Source organism: Malurus melanocephalus, unplaced genomic scaffold, assembly GCF_030028575.1.
Source record: "Malurus melanocephalus ecotype Western Australia unplaced genomic scaffold, MMel_1.1 scaffold_40, whole genome shotgun sequence".
NCBI classification, from domain to species: domain Eukaryota; kingdom Metazoa; phylum Chordata; class Aves; order Passeriformes; family Maluridae; genus Malurus; species Malurus melanocephalus.
Genome location: NW_026623272.1, coordinates 3102608 through 3122410, shown reverse-complemented (window position 1 = coordinate 3122410; position 19803 = coordinate 3102608). Strand labels below are relative to the sequence as shown.

The window sequence follows — 19803 nt, the reverse complement described above, 5'->3', positions numbered from 1 at the left end:
AAAAAAACTGTGTGCATGGTTAAATGCCATCTGTACTGAAATGTTCAAAACATTTGTTCCTTTTGATAAAAATGCAAATCTGGAGAACTGTTGTATCAACATATAACAGCCAATGTCTGACACGGTGAATTATCACAGCTGGAATTAAATTGTCTCTGAACAGCTGCTGGCAGCAGAGCTTTCATCAATGTTTGATTCAAATGTAGGAAAGAAATTCTACAGAAAGAAACATCATGTTGTCATTACAGATGGGGTTTGTGTTCATTATCACAAATAACACTGCAGCTAGTGCCAAACAATATTCCCTTATCTAGGCAGTCTTGCTGGGTAAAAAGAGATGGTGACCATTGTATAAATGATTCATAAAATCCTACTCTTAATTCCAGCCTTCATATTTATTATTACACCTTTCTGCTTATTTTCTCTGAGATTGCTGTTTTAGAAGTGCACAGGAATACCTGTGACTGAATCCCCACTGACAACAGGAAAACCAGGGCTGCCCAGCTTTTCCTCATGTTGGGAAGAYCATTTATGACATTCACCCTCTATGRAKAGTTCCTGCTCTCCATATTGCTGTGCACATACAAGACAGTGCATCTTGCACTTTGGAGTAAGATCTTGGGTTTCAAGGAGAGCAAAGGCAGTTTTAGTCTGGACTGGGGTCAGGATTAGTGCGTCGATGGTCTTTTGACTGGCTCTAAGGTGGCCCTACCCAACACATACATGGAGCCAGGAGCTGGCACACCTTTCTCCTGTTTCCATCCTCAAGGGCAGGGATCAAACACATCATCTCCATGACCCAGCCCAGCCTCTGGGTTTGTTCTGGACCCTGGATTCAAAAGATTCCTTGATGCAGCACATACACTCCAGGCAAAAGAGCTGGCTGTGGTTTTCTAACTCATATCAGTATTAAGAACCCAAATTAAACCATTTGTATCTATAACAAAAATTAGAACATTAGCYAGTAATGACTACTACTAAGCTTGCTTTCAAAGTGTACACCTACTGTGCTTTTTATTTGTTTCCTTCTGTTCATAATTTTTTTCCATACAGAAAGCAGATTTGTTTCTATTGACATGCTATGTAAGTAACAGCCTTATGGACAGCTAAATTGACTAGTAATGGAGAGCTGTCAGGTTATTTTCTTTCTCATTAAAGTCTTTATTTTGTGCTCCATAAAACACACAGAAATTCGGCACTTCACTCTTCATCCATTCAAAGTCTGTTAAATTATCACAGCAAACAGCAGAATATGAGCATAGATAAAAAATAAAAACATCTACCTCATTTGCAGCAAGAAATGCATTATTTGCCTCTGCCATGTTCATGTAGTTGTTATTGTTTCCAAACTGAAAGAAAAATAAATATTTGGATTTAATGTATGCCATGATAAACTTTTCTTTACCCCATCACTGGCATAGAAAAGGCTGAGGGAGAAGAAAAAAAAAAACAACAAAACCAAAACAACAAACATATAAGATGTAATTTTGCAGATGTTCTTTCAAGTCAGAACTCGAGTGGATTCAACAGCATTATTATCATTATTATTATTATTATTATTATTATTATATACTTTGCATCCCCCAGTCTGTACAAAGAAAATATTCACATGTATTTCTCCAATTTTTTTTGTCCATGCAGCGAAGACAGAGACCCAAAGGTGACTTTGGAAATTAAGAATCTGTTAGAAAGAGACTCCCAGAAAAAAAACACCTCCCTGTACTACATCTTTTGTGATGCACATTCCAATATTTCTGCCAGAGACCTGATCCAGAGGTTTGCTGCAGCCAGAAGCAGCTGCTCCATTACTGCCCCAAGCACAACTGGTTTAAAGAGCTGAAGGCCAGTAAGGGGAAGAATGAGAACTGGTGACACTGTTCCTAAAGTCCCATTCTTCCCACAAAATTGAAAAACCAAACAATCTCCCTTCATTCATCCTGCATTCCAGCTGAGCTCCCACTCTCCCAGTGAACATTAACACCAGAAGATTTTGCAGATGAGAGAAATGGGMACAGAGACCCCGAGATGTGCCCAGTGCCCACTCGCTCCCTCTGAGGTGCCCCTCTCATGCCAYATGATCAGAAGGGATTTCCTTGGATGCCACAGAGGCACTTCCTCCAAATTCTCAACGATGAGCATTTGTTAAGGAAGAAAAGTACTTGTAGAGACTGAACACAGAAAAGAAAGAGATTATCAGCACAATACCGTGCCTTCTGCCCTTGAGCAGCACTTCCAAAGGTTTGCAGGCTGGTACTAGCCCTGCTCGTGTTCCCAGAGGAGGGAGACACCCCGAGTCTTTGCTTCAAAGAACAGACACCGGGCATGTCATGGCCTTCCAGTGAAACAGGAACCGGCTACCTGCCACCAGCAGGCACAGAGCACAGGCAGAGTTCTGAGCGAGGGAAAAGCCCCTTTGCTGTCCCTACCCCAGCACYGCTGCTGAAGACAACTAGAGCATTCCTCCCTTAACTCCCATTTTCGATTTTTATAAAACAAATATTTTAGGAAGGCTTTATTTTATGTTATGTTGCCAGATCCTGGTGGACCTGCCCCCCCCTCCTGGGCCCCACAGCAGTGAATGTTCCCCCAGCAGCACAAGCTCTGCTGTGTGAGGATGGGTGAYCAGGCACTTGCACAGATTGTTCTTCCCAGGCAAGAAACCCTGTTGTGCTTTCGGAGCAGCTGAACCTGTCCTGAAAGGAAAACCACTTTGCTTCAGCTCAATTTGCCACAGCTGCACTTGGTGCCTGACTGTTTCCGACAGTGAAATGTTTCACTCTCCAGTTTCTCACTGGAGGGACCATTGATCTTTTCAAGAAAGGCTCTTCCCCTGAAAACCCAAACATCCACTTCTGAAAACAAGGCAGAAAGTTAAAAGTTAAAAGGAGATCTCTAAAATAAAATCAAAAAAAAAAAAAAAAAAAATTGGAGCCTTGTGTATCTGATGAATTGTCAGATTGACTAAACAGGACATCAGCAAAATTAAGAGACAATCATAAGGGAGGGAAGGAATACCAGATGAGATCCCTCATTCCAAAGTAGCAAATTCCATTTGTGTACTAATCATTCTGAATCTTTCAACCTATAACACATGTTAAGCAACAGAGGCCTTAGCACAATATGCAGGCTGCCTCATAGCTATTAAAACTCTGTTATCCCCAGCTATGCAGATACTCAAGTAATGTCATCCATTTTTTAAAAGCCCAGATGTCACCCATGTTTGGAGATTAAAAAATTCAAGTAAAATTGCACATTCAAATGACTGTTTTGGCACATACGGATGTGTGTGTGGATTTGTTGCACAAAGACACCACTTCAGCTCAACAGTGCGATCGACAGGATAGAATTTTTCATGTCAGTTAGTGGCAAACTAAGAACAATTTACATGAAAAACTCAAATGGCTTGAATAGAGCTGTTCTTTCTACAGCAACAAAAAAATGAAATCAACTTTTCAAAGGACACCAAAGGGCAAAGGTACACTAGACAAGCATTACTCTAACACTTGATGAACAAGTGGGGACAAACCCTATCCTATTTTAATGACCTCAGCATCCTAAGGGTTCCAGTGCCTGAAAACAGAAATGTGGCTGATTTTTATCTTGAAGAGTAAAATTCTACATTGTTTTGATGTGCAAGTATTGCTCACACTGCAGCTACTGCTGTTCTGATTGTCAGGTGGTTTTCTTTCTTTTTGTTTCATGAAAGTAAAACAAAGGGGAGAGTGACAATTTAATTTTCCATTTTATTAAGACTGTGGAAGCAAATGATATAAAAAGGAATGTCAAAGCTAAAAGTTACAGGTACATTTCCTTCAAGTCATTCTGCTCCTAGGCTATAATATTTAAGACCCTATTGTGTATGACTCAGGCACTGATGTCAGATACTGGAATATATATTTTGGCTTTTGTTGATATGGATCACAACCAATATTCTTTATATTTATTTTTTGTTTCTGAACTAGAAATCAGTTGAAGGCACATAACAATTATMAGTATTTCTAAGTATTTCTAGGATTTAACTTCCATATTATCTAATGGCACCTATAACAACAAAAGAAAATAAAATGGTTATTATCTTAAGGACCTAAACAATTCAAAAAACAAATTAAGCTTAGAGTGAAAAAGAACTGGGTTAGAAATCCTCTTCTGAACAGTTAGTCTGCGAATGTAATTACTGAAGAAACTACAGCTAATCAGCTGTGAATTGTATCCATTAATTAGTATTTGCCCTGGAGAAATGAGAAAAATCAGTAACAATGTTAACACTGCAATGCACTGATGAGTACTGAAACACAGGGCCCTCAGCATTTAGTCAAGCAGGTGGCTCCAATGGTCCAAGTAATTTAAAAAGCTCTCACCTGAAGTGCAGAGCTGGAATTACAAAGCACTTCTTGCATATCTTTGTATCTATATAAGGCTATAATTAATGGCTTTTAATTTAGAAACACTTTGTGATCAGCTGGGAACAGTTATAAATCATTCCAAATAGAACAACGGGTTCTTGCCTATTTTAGTAAAATAATTTTTTTTGTGAAAAGACTCTTGTTGCAGACAATATTTTTCTCCATTTATTTTCTTAAGGATCCCTTGCTCTGACCCCTCAAAAGCAGCTCAGAGCATTGGTATCGTTGACAGCAGGGATTCAAATTAAAGGGAGACCCAGCAATTTGGCCTGCCCAGGCAGACACTCWGAGCCTCCCACCTGTTGGGTTTCCCTGGGACAGAGGAGCAGTAACATTGAGCACCCCGTTCAGCTTTCTCTGTGCTGCTGTTGGGATGGTTTGCAATAACTTTGCCAGAGCAATTAGCAAGGTTTTGCACAAACTTTTCATCTAAAGATCTCAGAGCATCCTTGCTCTGTAACTAGGAAAGAATCAAATGTCTCCAGCTTCCTCTGGCAATGCACACCACTGCTTTACAAACTCCAGTTGGTTTCAGCCCAAACTCTCTCATCAGTTTTGCTGAAGGCATGGAGTGGGAGCACCCAGCTGACTGCCACCAGCACCCATGGAAAACACACACATCTGCCYGTGTCGGGAGATGAACTGCACACAAACAAAGCCTCTTCTCAACTTGCTGTGAACCACAGCTTCCATTCTTCATGCAAACCATTGCACTAAAACAGTTCAGCCCTCTCCTCTTGATTGTTGGAATTTTGGTGCTGCTGAAATCCCTCCAGACAGACATGAAGACTGCAATGAGACTGGGAGCTTTGCTTTACTGACACCTTGTACAAAGCATGTCCAGAAAACCCACTCATTCTAAAACAGCTGGTTGAAGCTTTTCTCTTCTCTTTGACAACCAAACCTGAAGCCAAACACCTGGTGTTACTCARCTTCTCTAGCACGGGTGTGCATTTGCAATGCAAAGGGAAAATTAATGCCCTCTGCTTCYATGCCCTAATGAAGATCAAATCAACTCCTGCCCAGCACCAGGGATATAAAAACTGTATSACTGCCAAACTTCTACAAAGTGCATGTTTTCTTAGCCCAAACCTCTGGGGCCAAATGTTGGGATATCTGTCTGCAAATCAAGGGATAAGCCACTYGGAATTGGCACAGCGCAATGCTACTTGGGTTTTCAAACTACCCTTTGTACTCACCAGAGCTTAGAAATTGGTTGGTTATGAAAGCTGAGACTAATGAGCAGTTGTTTTAAGGCAGAAGTCTGATMTGACAAGCACCACAGAAAACCCTGGCAGCTTGGGATAAAAATCAGTGATTAAATGTCCACTGAGTCTGAATTCCTGCAAAAAAAAATCATCAGAAAATCTCAAATGTTGAATTGTGGCCACCCTCGGGGCTCTTGGGCAACTGTGATTGACTCATTGTAGCAAGAGAAAATACAAGCTAAAGAGAACTTTACACCACAAAACCAGTGGTAACTGGTAGTAGTTAAGAAAAAAGTTCCAAAAGTAAAATAAATAACATTTGAAGGTGTTAYGGACACACAGAATAACCTTTTGGACCTATAAAAATTAATCAGTATTTTGCTACTGCTTTTAATGGGGAAATCATTTTACTTAAAACATTCAGTCATCRGTATTTTTTACAACTTGTCTTGAAATCAACTGACTGGTGGTGCAATTCTAATCTGAGAAACATTAGAACTCACATCCAACTATTCATTTCCTCCAGAGGTCAAATATRGAAATACATAAGCAACTTAAAACCAGACATAAAGGAGCCCAGACTTTTATCTGAGCACCTCAATAGAACAAAAATGAATGTTTAAAATGCTAGTATTTTTACACTGAAAAAGAAAATCTATTTCAGCAGGCAAATTCATTTAATATTCCAAATAATTTGTTTTACAATGCTGTTTAATGGTGCAACCCCAGAAAAGAACCACCATTGGAAATGTTATTATTCCAGGGCAGGGTAGCAGCAAAATCATGAAATGTGAAAAAATGTCCCAAATAAAAAACTTAAGGAAAATACATCCRGAACAAGAGTGAAGCACTTTTTATCATCTACTCATAGCTAATCCATCAACTTATATTTTGCTTAAAAGGAATGACTGCAATTCTATACTCAAAGACTACATATTATATATTTGAGAACAAAAAAAAAATGCAAGAGTTATCACAAAATCCACTCCCTGCTGCTTTTTTTTTTTTTAATTAAAGAAAACCATATCCCAGCCCTTATTGAAAACAGAATTGAGACTTAATTATCCTTACCTAGCAGTCCTTTCATAATTATTAGTTAATGTTTAGTCAAAATACACATTTAAAGTTTCTCAGGATAGTATTTCTAGTCAAAAATTCTCACTGCCTGCAGGACAAGCTCTACACCAGTTCTGTCACAGCACTACATGTCCATTTGTGTATGTATTTTAGGCAGTTACACATCCAAATTCTATTACTTCTGATGCCAATTTACTGCTTATGGAAAAAGGCACSCTCACATGATCACACTTACAGTATTTCTGCAGTAAAATTAGAACCCACTTTTTTAAAAATACAGCCATTAATAAAATCATTGTTTCATGGTGTGAGCATTCTTGTGGTTTTCATATAGAGAAATATCGACTTGCACAAATATATATTATGGCAAGAATCTCAGTTTTATCTTCATATTTGGCAAATTAATTCCTCTGAGGTTACACTACCCTTACGAGTAAAATGAAAGATAACAATCCCAAAAGATGTAATTACAGACCAAAACTAAATTACTTTGCAGGTCTAAGTACTGTATCTTAATAATTTCACCGGAGAACATCTTCACTGCATTTGGGCAGATTTGATTTTGCTGCCTGACCAATAATTACAGCTCTGGCAAATACAATGTCTGATAAGGACATCAATTAAGAATGAGCATTGTGTTATTTAAAAAAAAAAAAAAATCATCATGTTCACAGCCTGTCTGATTGAATGAAATGCCAAATTAAATTAATGGAGATTGCTAAGTCTAGCTGGCTGGTGGGGAGCCATGCAGAAAGTGGGGCAGCATAGACAATAAACTGTCTGTAATTAAAAGATGAGAAGCTGGACTAATGCTACTTCAGCCTGATTATTCCAAACAAAACAATATACACTAAAATTATTCTGGCAACAGAAGTAGATGGAGTGGGAGGAGGGCTGGGACAGGGGACTTTTTCTTTTTCTTTTTTTTTTTTTTTTTAATAGTATTAACTATCACCATCTACAAACAGCAGTGTCCTCACCAGATGCATTAAATTAAATACCAGGGGGGGTTCTCATCAGGAAACACAATTTATTTTCTCAATGAATAGAAAAAAACATACAAGAATTCTCCAATCCTTTCTGTTCTAGATGGATATCCAGCTAATCTCTGTAGAGGCTTTACTCCTAAATTATGATGTGTTCACAGCAGGAGCAGAGAGTCCCTTCATGGAGGTTTSAATACTTCAGAAGCAGTAGATGTATCCATATGATTTTATAAAATACAAGTATTCTATTTTGATTTTGCAGTCAGAAACAATGAGGCAGATTGTTGATTGACAGATGCCAGGACAGCAAAGTTTTTAGGGATTCATATCGCTGTAAAGGAATGAAGCCGTTTTTTTAAACCTTGCAAATGAAGAAGAAACTTTATCTCAGGATGAATGCAAAATGGTAGCTGTGATTTTGACTCTTCATCATTGCTCACAGAAATTTTGGGGCTCACTCCTCTGGCATATATCTGCTGTATAYGCCAAGCTCTGTTCAGATTTTTAGAAAACAATTAAGATTAGTGGTTATTATAGGATAGTACAGTAACCAATAGCTTTCTCAGCCCTATTACAGTGTTTTCTTACTTTCGGTGTTTTCTTATTTTCAGTAGTTCATGTGTTCTGGAAGTGGGTTCCTTTCTTGCTAGTCCTACAAACTTGCTAGGACAGGTCTTCACGGATCTGTGCAAAGCTACCCAGGAAGTGTTGGCCACCAGAACCTGCTACACAAAGGTTATTTCTCTCCATTTCTCYTTCATCAGGATTCTCTATCACACCATATCAGGATCCTGCAATAACCYGGAGGAAATGCAGGCCCTGCTGAAAACAAAAGGAGTTCCTATAGGGGATTTCATGCCAGAAAGCTGAATTTGCTTACAACCACATCGCTGATGAGCAGCAAGCCAACAGACACCAGCACAAAACTTTAAAGTACTTTAAAGCTTTGCTGTCGCATTCTCAATCCTGAATTTTAGGCAAAAGAATACTCTCATTAGAGGTTCATTAATTATTGAATCTGTTCATAAATATGTGCACAATCATACATGTGACAGTCTTTTGATATTTAAAATCTTAAAGCTTTTAATTCAGGGGACCATTTAGACTCCAATTTTTGAGTCTCAAACATCTGCCACACTAATTGTTATATATATCCTTATATAAGTGTGGCTATGCCTGTGTATATATGTACACACACATTCTCTAACTCTGCTTAGAGCCAAAAAAATCTCAGTGGGATAAAACACTTGAGCAAGATCCGAAAGAAAAATAGACATTTATATTTTATTCATATAGCCTCAATATCCATCAGACACTCTGTTTGCAGATAGTACAGATTTAAAAGTTTTGGGAAAGCAATTAGAATGGAAACATTTGAAGTTACTTTAAAAGCTTTCAGCCAGCAAATAAAAACTTTGACAATAACAATAAAAAGCACTGACTTAATCTCTGTGATTCCAGCCAAACTCTTTAATATGAACTCCTTCAGTGAATTCCACAGCCAAAAGCTGTAACTGAATGATATTTTGCAAAGTATGATACTGAACGAGTCTTAGGAACAGTAGTGAAAGGAATATTTAATGATCTCATGTTAGACATTTTCAGATCTCTTMAGAAGGACACATTCTATAAATGTTTTTATATGCAAGAAGTAACTTTATATGAATATGCACAGTATTATTATTCTGCTGACTGACAGTCAAGGCAATTCAATATATGCCAAACTTTTAATGCTACTTATTCCATATTTAAACRCATACATATTAAAAGGTGGTTCAAAGAGCAGTCCTGGTCCTCATATTTATACAAGATTAAGGTATTATAAAATTAGTCAGAATCTTGAAAGTGTTCTCCAAGACAAACATACCAGCAATTTTGCTGTTAGATTTTCAAAGAGTTTCAATTTACTACTTTTTGTAGACAAGAATGTTTGTCCACAGTCTGATAATAGATTAATTAATTGAGTGTCTAATAAAATAGAACTCAAACAGAGATTCTGGGTATATCTCTGTGTCCTCCYACATGTGCTAAGACTACTTCTCCTCTGCACAAGGCTAATACAAATATCCAACTTCGACCAACCCACTGAGTTTCACACTAAGACTCTACAAGATCTACAGATGTTACTTCACATAGTTCTGAAGCACATTCCCTATCTTCACACCCTGTTGTTGCCTGAAGCTTAAAACACAGAAAGAGACCAGATGTTAAGATATTCAGTTACAAAGCCGAGGAGAGGCCACTGTAGTTTAAATCTTTGTTTACAAATGTATGAATATTTAAAGAATATGTTTTCTTTCTTTGCTTTCTAACCTAGATATGTTTGCAGTGAYGAACTACAAAATTATTCTCAAAACCACTCTCATGAGCACATACTTGTTGCTGCAATAAACCAGATTAGACATAAATGTCATGGAAGGAAAATATTGCTAAAAGGCAAAAAGAACTTACTTATATTGYTCCTGTTTGTATGTATTTTTCTCCAACTTTGTAGCAATTTTGATTCCACATGAGCAAAGGACTTCTCACACATGCAGTTTTCACCTCACCCATTTGATGTATGTATTTTACGAGTTACATTACTCTAAACAGCAGAAATTCTACATAAGGTTTCATTTCTGATGACATCCAAGGACAGATGGCAGTTGAAATATGCTCTTTTTACACAACTGCTCCACAGAAAGACACGAGGGTAAAGCACAACCCATCCCTTTCCATGGCCTTGCGAGAAGATGGAAATGTTTCTCTTCATGACATTTACCAAACARAAGATCAACAGAATGGCCTCCAACACAACCACAAAGTAATTTGAAAAAAGGACCCAAACCAACTCTGCAGAGCTGATTGTGGGGTTGCCCCTCCAGTCTGGTTTCCCAACCCCACACAGGATGTGTAGGAGCACTGATGACACGGAGCACCGGTGCCATGGTGGAGCCACCACCTCCTGCCCAGCTCAAGGACTGGAGTCCTCCAGCACCCCCAGTAGGAGGGAGCAGCCCTAATGCACCAAGGACAGCCCTTTTTCAAGTYCCCTCCTACACCTCTGAAAGCCCCTTTACCCCCAGCAGCTCACTTGCTGCAAGGGATGTTCTTACAGGGTTTTTATTTGGTTGGGTTCTTTTCAGGAGGGAAAKGCACAAGCACAGAACTGGTTTTGCCATATGAAGATTTCTGTTTCACTTTCCTCGTCAAGGCATTAAAACCATACAATCAAGCTGTTAATCATGYCTACCCTCCCATTTATTTTATACAAACTGTCTAAGCATTGAACCCAAGCATTTCTTAGCGTAATGACAGCATTTTATACTTAGGATCCCAAGAAATACTTTTACAYCACTATATTCAAGATTACTGTAACATTTTCGCACACGAATTTAAAGTGATGTGATTATACTGCAATTGGGGCTGTAAGTAGCTTTTCTTACAATCTTATATCAAATTTCACTCACTTCAGTGAAAATTGTAAATTCCATTCTAGACTGTGAATCAGCTCTACTACACTAGCAAATTATATCAAGTTTTAAATGTAAAATTGATAGAGAAAGGGTGAAGCAGATGTAGACATTTTATAATAATCATAATGGAGGATCAGTCAAGATATTTTCAGGCTGAAATCAGTACATGCATAAAATCTTAAATATCTCAACTCTTAGCCATGTTGATACCATGAGTTCCTGCATTTTTAAATGRAATTAAATACTTTACACTTTAGAAGCACTAATCATATTCAAATAGAGAAAAAKAACATTTTTTAAAAGTCTCCATTAACTCTACTTCACCATGTGCAAGGCTGTCCAAAGCAAATCTCTTGCAAAGCCTGTGGGCTGTAACTGCTCTTATTGCACACACACCCCAAGGAGGAACTGAGGAAAGCACCCAGAGCTGGGGTCAGTCACCCTCGAGGGCTCCTCAGGTGATGACATTTTTCAGTTTGGAAAAATTACGTGTCTTAATATCACATTGATCACTGATGCATTATGTAAACAGGTACATAACACATCACTTCCTCTTCTTCCTTTATTTCACATCAACATGAAACCTGGAGGATTTCTCCACTCTTTTAGTTGGGGCATGATTACAAATCCCACMGCAGGGAGGCCTCTGGAGAGTCTTCAGCAACAGCTGACTTTATTTAAACATGCAAGATGGAATTGGATGCAATGCTCTGCAATAACAGTACAGGAGAATTAAATTTAAGAGAAGAATAATCCCTCATGGTGGTTTGTATGCCTAATTTATGCCACAGAGACTAATCAGGTTTAATTTATCTATCTTTAGCTTCCCACTGTTTYCTTCCAACCTAAAGGCAACATTTTGGGCAGCAGAAACTTTATTTTGKAGGTGAGTAACCTATTTTAATTGCATTTTCATCCATTACTACAGTCTAGCAYTTTCTTCACTTAATTGGGTCACTGTATTTCTTTTTGAAAGTGGGCACAGAAATTACTTCTGATATTGATTGCAGCCCCCGAGGTTCAGCTGAGAGTTGAGGACGCACGAAGGGTGCACAGCAAATTTTCCATTTATGACAAATGAAATTATAAAAGTTTCAGTCAAACCTTCACATTAGGAAAATCCTGATGTTAAAATATGGAGATTCTCTATTAAACATCTCACTCATATAGGGCTGGAAATGCCTGGCACCATCGTAAAGCCAGCCCTCTCAAGTCTTCAGGTGATCTTCAGTATTGCTTTCAAAATACTAATGAGTAATTAGTGTTAGAATTAAGTGCATATTAAAAAGCGCGGCAGTAATTTCTTCTCATCATTTTCAGATGCCCTAGAAAAAGCAATGTTTTTAAATATAAAACTAAAAATGGTAATAAAATCTCACTTGAAAAGTCAAGTACTACCCTTCAAGTCTTGATGTAAGCAAGCACGAGCTTTCATACATGCAAATTCTTGCATTTCTTTTCTTGAAGTATGAGASACACCAGATCCTAGTGGCATTTCTGCTGCCAAGCTGTTCCACAGCTCACAACTCACACTCTGAATATATTCTCCTACTTTAGTGGACTAAGATAATTCAGTCTCATGCTATTCATATCAAAGATGTGCAAGGAGTTGAATACTTCTTAGATGAATTTAAAATGATCAGATGTAGCTTTAGCATGAATTCAAAGTAGATGTGTGAATTGTAATCATAATCAGTAGAAGTATAAAAGCTGTAATCTCTTCATGAACTTTCTTTATCTAAATGTTCAGAACTTATACAAGATGTTCCTAGGAATACCTGTCAATTCCAAGCCAGGTTCATAATTGGAGGTCAAATGGGGAAAGTCACAAGCTCATATTCATGTAGCACTCTTTTTACTCAGCAGCTGATAACATGACCTGAACTTTACCAAAAACATTTCTTTGGGTGTCTCTGGAATATTTTTGATACAGAAACCACTCTGGAAGAACTTTGCACCATAACCACTTCCTTCTGGCAGGCAGATGCCTGCTACAAACTCCTGGGAGTTCTCTCAATTTTATTTTATATCTTGAACCTTACTATTCCATCCCACTTTTAGAATGGAAAATTCCCCATAGACCAGAAATCTTTGGGCAGTAGAAGTGAGTCCTGGAGTAAGGGCACTCTCACAAAATCCTGTATATTCAGAGTTTTGTTTTCCAAATACTCAGGGCTATAGCTGTTTCATTATTATATTACATTTTGGATCAATAACTTTAGTTATTTTAGTTATATTTGGAACAATAACTTTAGCCAAGTTTTACAACACAGAAAGATTATATTTCTGTGTATCAAAGTTTTGTAAGGGGTCAGAACTATAAATCCCATGTCTGTTTATGGTGAGCGAGTGAAATGACACAAAACCATTCAAGGGAACACAAAACATCCAAATTGCTCTGTCTGTTCACAGCAAGAACAAATCACAGGAAATCCATGTGGCTGTTGCTTCATCACCTGCCAAACCGGGGTGATTTTGCTCCACCATGAAGTTTCTCAGTCACTTTTTCTACCTGGATTGGGAAATTCTGCATGTWCTTAGTATGAATGTAAGGGAGAAGGCAGGAACAGGGCAAAAGCACGTGATGTTCTGGCAGCATTTGGCCACCACAAGAGGAAAATATGAACAAAGGATGGGAAAATAACTAATGTGTCACAGTTTAAAATAACAAAAGGAATTACAAAAAATTAGCTTCTCTTCATTTGTGTAAGCATCTAGAAGTTTCTGATAATATAATGTCCAGTGATCTTTAGATTTATGAAACCCCAAAATCAAGCCATCAATTTTGTAATTGCTTGTCTGATCTGCACTGGAATTACAGTTTTCCAATGAAAGATATTTCCTTTTTAAATCGAAACAAAATTGCTCAACTCTGTTTTCAAGACCAGTGAAGAACAATATATGTGTTTTAATGGAAAGAGTTGTCAAATACAATATACAGAGTCTGMTTTGAAGAGGAACAAAAATATATAYAAATGGTTTGAAATGCTGTGCAAGCACTGGGTACAAGGAGGCAGAGGGTGGAATAAAGACCCATAGAAAAGTATAATAAGAAAATTATTATCAAGGCAGGATAATAAAAGTTAGCTTATCAGACAGATAACGGAAAGATTAACTRGAAACTGGTAACAGAAAAGAGAGATAAAAATAAGTTTTGAAAAAAGATTAACAGAGCAAAGGAAAAATATTCAAAATTTAAAGAAAAATGTAGTATTTGTGATATCTTGTAAAGCATAATTTTGAGAGCATCTACTAACAATTCAAAGCACACATTTTTATGCACACTTACATAAATGCCACTTTTTCATGTTTTGAAAAAAAGGGCACCTTGTAACAGCAAATATGAAATTTAAGTTAATCTCCTAATTCCAGACCATCAGTAAAGAGGTGTTGAGCAAAGAGGTCTCTTTCCTTTGTTCCCCACACAATCTCACGGTTTTTCCCTTTCCAACAACACAGAACAGTTGTCCATGTCCAAGCTCAGACACATCCATGGGAAATTGTGGGTAACATGCTGGGATGACCCTTCTCACATTTCCACGTGGGACCTTTCTCAGCACCACTGAAGCCACCAAGGACAGATYCCAATGACACAGGAAGGGTCTGTATCCTCCCCTTTGTCCAACCTCACAGACAAAGCACTGATTATGAGAAACCCCTCTGCTTCTATTTACATTCCAAACTCCCAAACCCTCACACCTCTCATCAAATCAAAATTCAAACAACAATTTGTATAACAATTACCTAGGAAAAACAGAAACCTGCTSTGGTATTTACCAGGGAGAAAAACAYTGAGGGGTTATTTGCCAACATAAATCAGGCTGCACCTTTTGATTCAGATGGTGGTGCTGGTTATGTGCCACATTCCACTAAATGGAATATCAGCTGCAGCTAAAATAAATACTATAAAAAATAAAAGGGTWATCAATTTTCATGTGGACATATAAATATATCATCTTCTGAGACAAGGAAAAAGTTTTTGCCCTATTGTTACACCATGCATATGTGAAATAGGGTTAGGGAGTATAAACCCTTCACCATTCTCAATTGTAAATTCTCTTTCTATGGTGTTCACTCTTCCTGTGTTTTACTTCATAAACAYACATTTAGGGAAATTCGGGCCCCTTTCCAGCCTCTTCCTCCCCTCACAAGCACAACCCATGCTACCAGCTCAGTAATCTCTGTTTGCTTCAAAGACATGGAATGGTTTTCAGCTTGTGAATATCACAGCCCTTCAACCTCATTARTAGATTTTTTTATTATCGAAATCTTAAAGTGACAATTTCACAAAATCCCCACACAAGAAGTTCCTGGTTCCRTCTAAACAGAGTCATCGACATTTAGAATGGTCATCATCAATGATGAAGGACATTTACAGCATTTCCTTCTTCCAAAGAAAGGTTTCATGCCATACAACAATAAAATGGTTATATCAGCAGCAGCGGGGACCAAACTAAAAGACATTCCAGTGACTCAAGTCCTGATGTCAGCAATGCCACCTGCAGAAATGACGCTCAAGTGACCTCAAGTCCCAGAGAATGTCTGTGTGCATCATGCTTCAAACCTCCACCCACTTGCTGCTTTATTTATTTGCTCTGTAATTCAGTACACCTTTACTTGTGCTGACACAACTTTTTTCAGGTCCCACTGTGAAAAATGAAACAGAATTTTGGGAGGTTAATGCAATTCAAGACTCTTTTTCACCTGGGGCAGAAATGAAGAGTAGATGAAGGAACACGTTGAGCTAACAACAGTGACAAACATGGCACACTGTGAAACCACACATTTATTTACCAATGGAAATGATCAGATTTTAAGTATTCATCTCTCGGCCTACAGGGGACTTTAAAAAAAGGTCAGCTTTTACACCAAAGCTGAATCATTAGAGAGATGGCCTGGAAGGCTGGACATGTATGAATCTGACTTACTCACTGAAGTACATCACAGATTCTGTGTAAAACTGAGCCCTGACTAAGGAAAAAGAAATGCACATGACCTAATGGAAGAAGTGATTATTAAGATTTATATAACCTCTAGATAAATTGTACTTTGCTGTCATGCACTAGCAGRAGCTTACAGGACAGAAGCAGGATTAGTTCAAGACAAGGGAAATTATTCATATAACWGTTAAAGCTTAAGAAAAGAGATCTGGCTTATATCAAGTTGATGTTTCAGATAAGAGACTSCATTATAACAGGTTATAGTTGCAAAAATAATTTTGATTGGCATATCATTTATACTAACTACTGCTTGGAAGCCACCCAGAACATGCAGYATACTATAAACTGTTAGGAAATATATCTGTGTATTGTTCAATATTTACAATGTGCTTTATTTTGTAAATATAAGACCTGGCAGAAAAAATGTAGAGTATTAAAAATAGTTCTGCTTTAAAAGAATGCCCCTTTTTCCTATAAACAGAAGTATTTCACTAACTGTAGTTTATAATTTCRTTCAAAAATGTTCACAGTGGAGCTAAATAAACTTTCAATGAGGAAAATTTGATTGCTTTGTTCAGCTGCTCAAACAGATTTCTATCTCTACTTATTTGCATATTTCTGAATATTCTCTTTCAGGCCCACRCCATTTTTGTTAGCAAAATCAATTTTCTGTTGGACAAAAAGTGAGATTTGCTCTAAAGATTTTAAGCTTTTAAATAAACATGAACTGAATGCTGTAAAGAGCTCTCCTTTTAAGAAAAGATTCTTGCTGTTTGGAAAGAAAGGAATTCTTTGCATTCACAGGTATCAATTGACAGCAACAGATTTTAACATGAAGAGAGAAAAAAATATACAAGGGCAAAACAAAAAGAGCTGCAATGTAATTATGTAGCTGCAACACAGACTGATGCTAAGTTCCATTTTTAAGGAACACATGTCCATACACAAAACATAAAAAAAATATTAAACACTGAATAAAAGCTTTGTTATTAGCTTTATTATTGATTTTCCAAAGCACAAAGAATRCTCATGATTATGAAATTGTATCCTCTGCATCTGAAGAGAAGGATTGTTMTGAAATCCAACAGTTCTGCAGAATCCTCAGCAAACACCAAGCAAACACATTTTTTTTCTAGGTCTGTTCAGCTCTGCTAATAGTTATTGTTTGCACAACTGTAACTAAGTACATTACCAACTAGTTGTTCAATCTATATAAATTTAAGAAACACACATTGCCAAGGAGTGACTCATATATCAGTCTATTATATGCTACAGAGCTGACTGTAYTAAACAAATCACTTTCCCTACAGCTGAAGAATAGAAGCTATATACAGAGCAGAGGTTATTGTCTAATTTAAATCTTGGCTCCTTTCCCAGAGCTGTACAAGATTCCAATTTGTGGAAATGTTACTCTCTGCTACTGCCAGAAAGGCTACAGAAAATGGTATTGGGTGCATTCCAGAAATATGTCTGCAAAATGCCAATCAACAAGTCACTAAAGATTAACAGTATGACTGTACCAAATTAATTTAAATTATAGAAACATATGGCTAGGATGTTTGCACTGCACTTAACACAACACCTGCTTCACAAACAGCTAAGTTTCCTTCCACAGTATAAAATAATATATGTCAAACACCTTGAGCCCAATTCCTATAAATGGAAAAAAAAATCAGTTCATAAACAATAACCACAGGGTACCACCAGCAGCTACAAGCCACTATTTTGTAATGGTTAAATCCTTTATTTATTTTAAACTCTACACCAACCCAGATTACGTAGTCTTTTCTCATCTAAGAGAAAGTAATTAGTGACAACAGAAATGAAGAAAAAGAAATATGACAGAAATAAACATCTTTATATTCCCTTTTAGAAACCTAGTATTTTAAGATTATTTTGCTAGAATACTYCCAGACTTATAACAGTCMTTCAAATACAATGTTATTGAGCCYWCTCTYYCTCTCTCTCTCYCTCTCTCTCTCTYTCTCTCTCATTGACATTCTTAAGCAAAAGCCATTCCTGAAAGGCTCTGTGAGCTCATAGAAAGCTAAAAGATTAACAATCATGCACCAAAAGTCAGATTACTTTATATTTCCTCAATGTGTTTTTTCTATTATTTTTTAAAAACTCAATATATATGATCATGTCATCAAATAAATAAAAAATTAAAAAAATTGTGGCAGTCTCAGAAATATTTACACATTAGGGTATRCCATATTTCAGCTGAAGAGGAAGGGAGCTGTTTTATGTTTCTCTCCACTGCTTTTCTATTATTGCCTAGCTAATGGAAATACATCAAACAAATGTTCTACAAGAGCAATAAATATTAAAGTTGACCTATCCATCTGGAAGAAATGAGAACAATACTGCTCACTTTTAGCCCAAATATGACACTGATAAATGAAGCTGTGAGATTCCATCACACTTTCAGCAACCTGGGCTAAGCGCCCACCACGTGAYTCTTGTAGCAGCAATTTTCTCCATTCATCTTCATTAGGCACTCACTTGACCTGCCTCCTAACATCCCTGTCAGACTTGAACCTTCAGGGGGCTGCTTGGACTTTTTAACAGCACACTCTCAAAGCTTGACTCCCTTTTGGAAAAACCTCAGATGAACATGAAAGAATACGTAAACCATTTCTTCTGGAGAGAAAACCATGAGATGCTCACACGATGAAAGCAGGAGATGGCAGCAGCGAATGTGTGATGGCAGCCACGTCCTCAGAGCCCAGCACCAAACCACAGCCTGGCAGGAGGCACAAGTGGGCAAAGCCATCACCCCTTCAGCCATCAAAAGACAATTAAATATTCAAATTAGAACCTCCTGCCACAAACTGAGCACCCTCCTCTTCCTCCCTCAACCACTSCCTGAAGAAAGCTGGAGCAGGCAGCCAGAGCATCCTTTACCCAGCACAGTGAGAATCCTTCATCACATTAACAGTGTTACATTACATCCCTGTTATTTTCTTTTCCAACAGTAACAGCACAAATTTGATTATTCTGTAACAGTGAAAACGAATACCAATTCAACATGAATTTGCCAGTGTAATAAAAAGCTCCTAACAGGATTTTTAGAGACTTCCTCGAAAAACTTCATAACTTTATGATCACTTAGGGAAATCAGAAAGGCTTAAAGCACCAAAAGGCGTTAAGCTTTTGACATTAAAACTATCTCAGACATTCATGCAATTGCAATACCTTCATTAGGGTAGTTCTGCAATGTTTATCTGACAAGCATCTGATGTATTGACTYCTTTTCTATTGAGCACAAGCTGCTTATCTTTCTTGTTTCAAAGTCTTTAGAATTATAAATATTGTAGACTGTCATGGTAATGCAGCAATTAAAATATACCCACATAGATTTCTTTTAGGCAATAAGTTCTTCAACCCTTTTTCATGTTGATCAGGTCTTACATGAGTGGTTCCATGCAGCTGCTAAGCACACCAGGGACTCACTCATTCAGGAAGACATTGCTGAATTCAAGTAAAGACTGCAGAATCGAACAGAAAATAGGTACTCCTGATACAGGGGTGAGATGGATTTCACTGTGATCACCAAAACATGAACAGACATGTTTATACAAACCAGAGTCCTTTCATGGACAGGTACTTCAGTCATACCAGGCTGGAGTTACACCACTAAAATTTTTACTTTTCTTTTTAAAAGCAATCAAACATCTTATTCTCTGTCATAATTTCAACGGGTTTTGCAAGTATCAGAAACTTTGCTGAAA

The 19803-nt window shown here is 37.5% G+C and overlaps 1 protein-coding gene across 2 annotated transcripts in view; it reads right to left on the bottom strand.

The window, feature by feature from the left end:
* TOX3 (TOX high mobility group box family member 3) overlaps positions 1-19803 on the bottom strand; it is a 72584-nt gene that overhangs the window by 23783 nt on the left and 28998 nt on the right. For both annotated transcript variants that reach the window (XM_057364644.1, XM_057364645.1), the window contains exon 2: positions 1284-1349. In XM_057364644.1, the coding sequence (XP_057220627.1) occupies positions 1284-1349 (66 nt within the window). The remainder of the gene's footprint in view (positions 1-1283; positions 1350-19803) is intronic.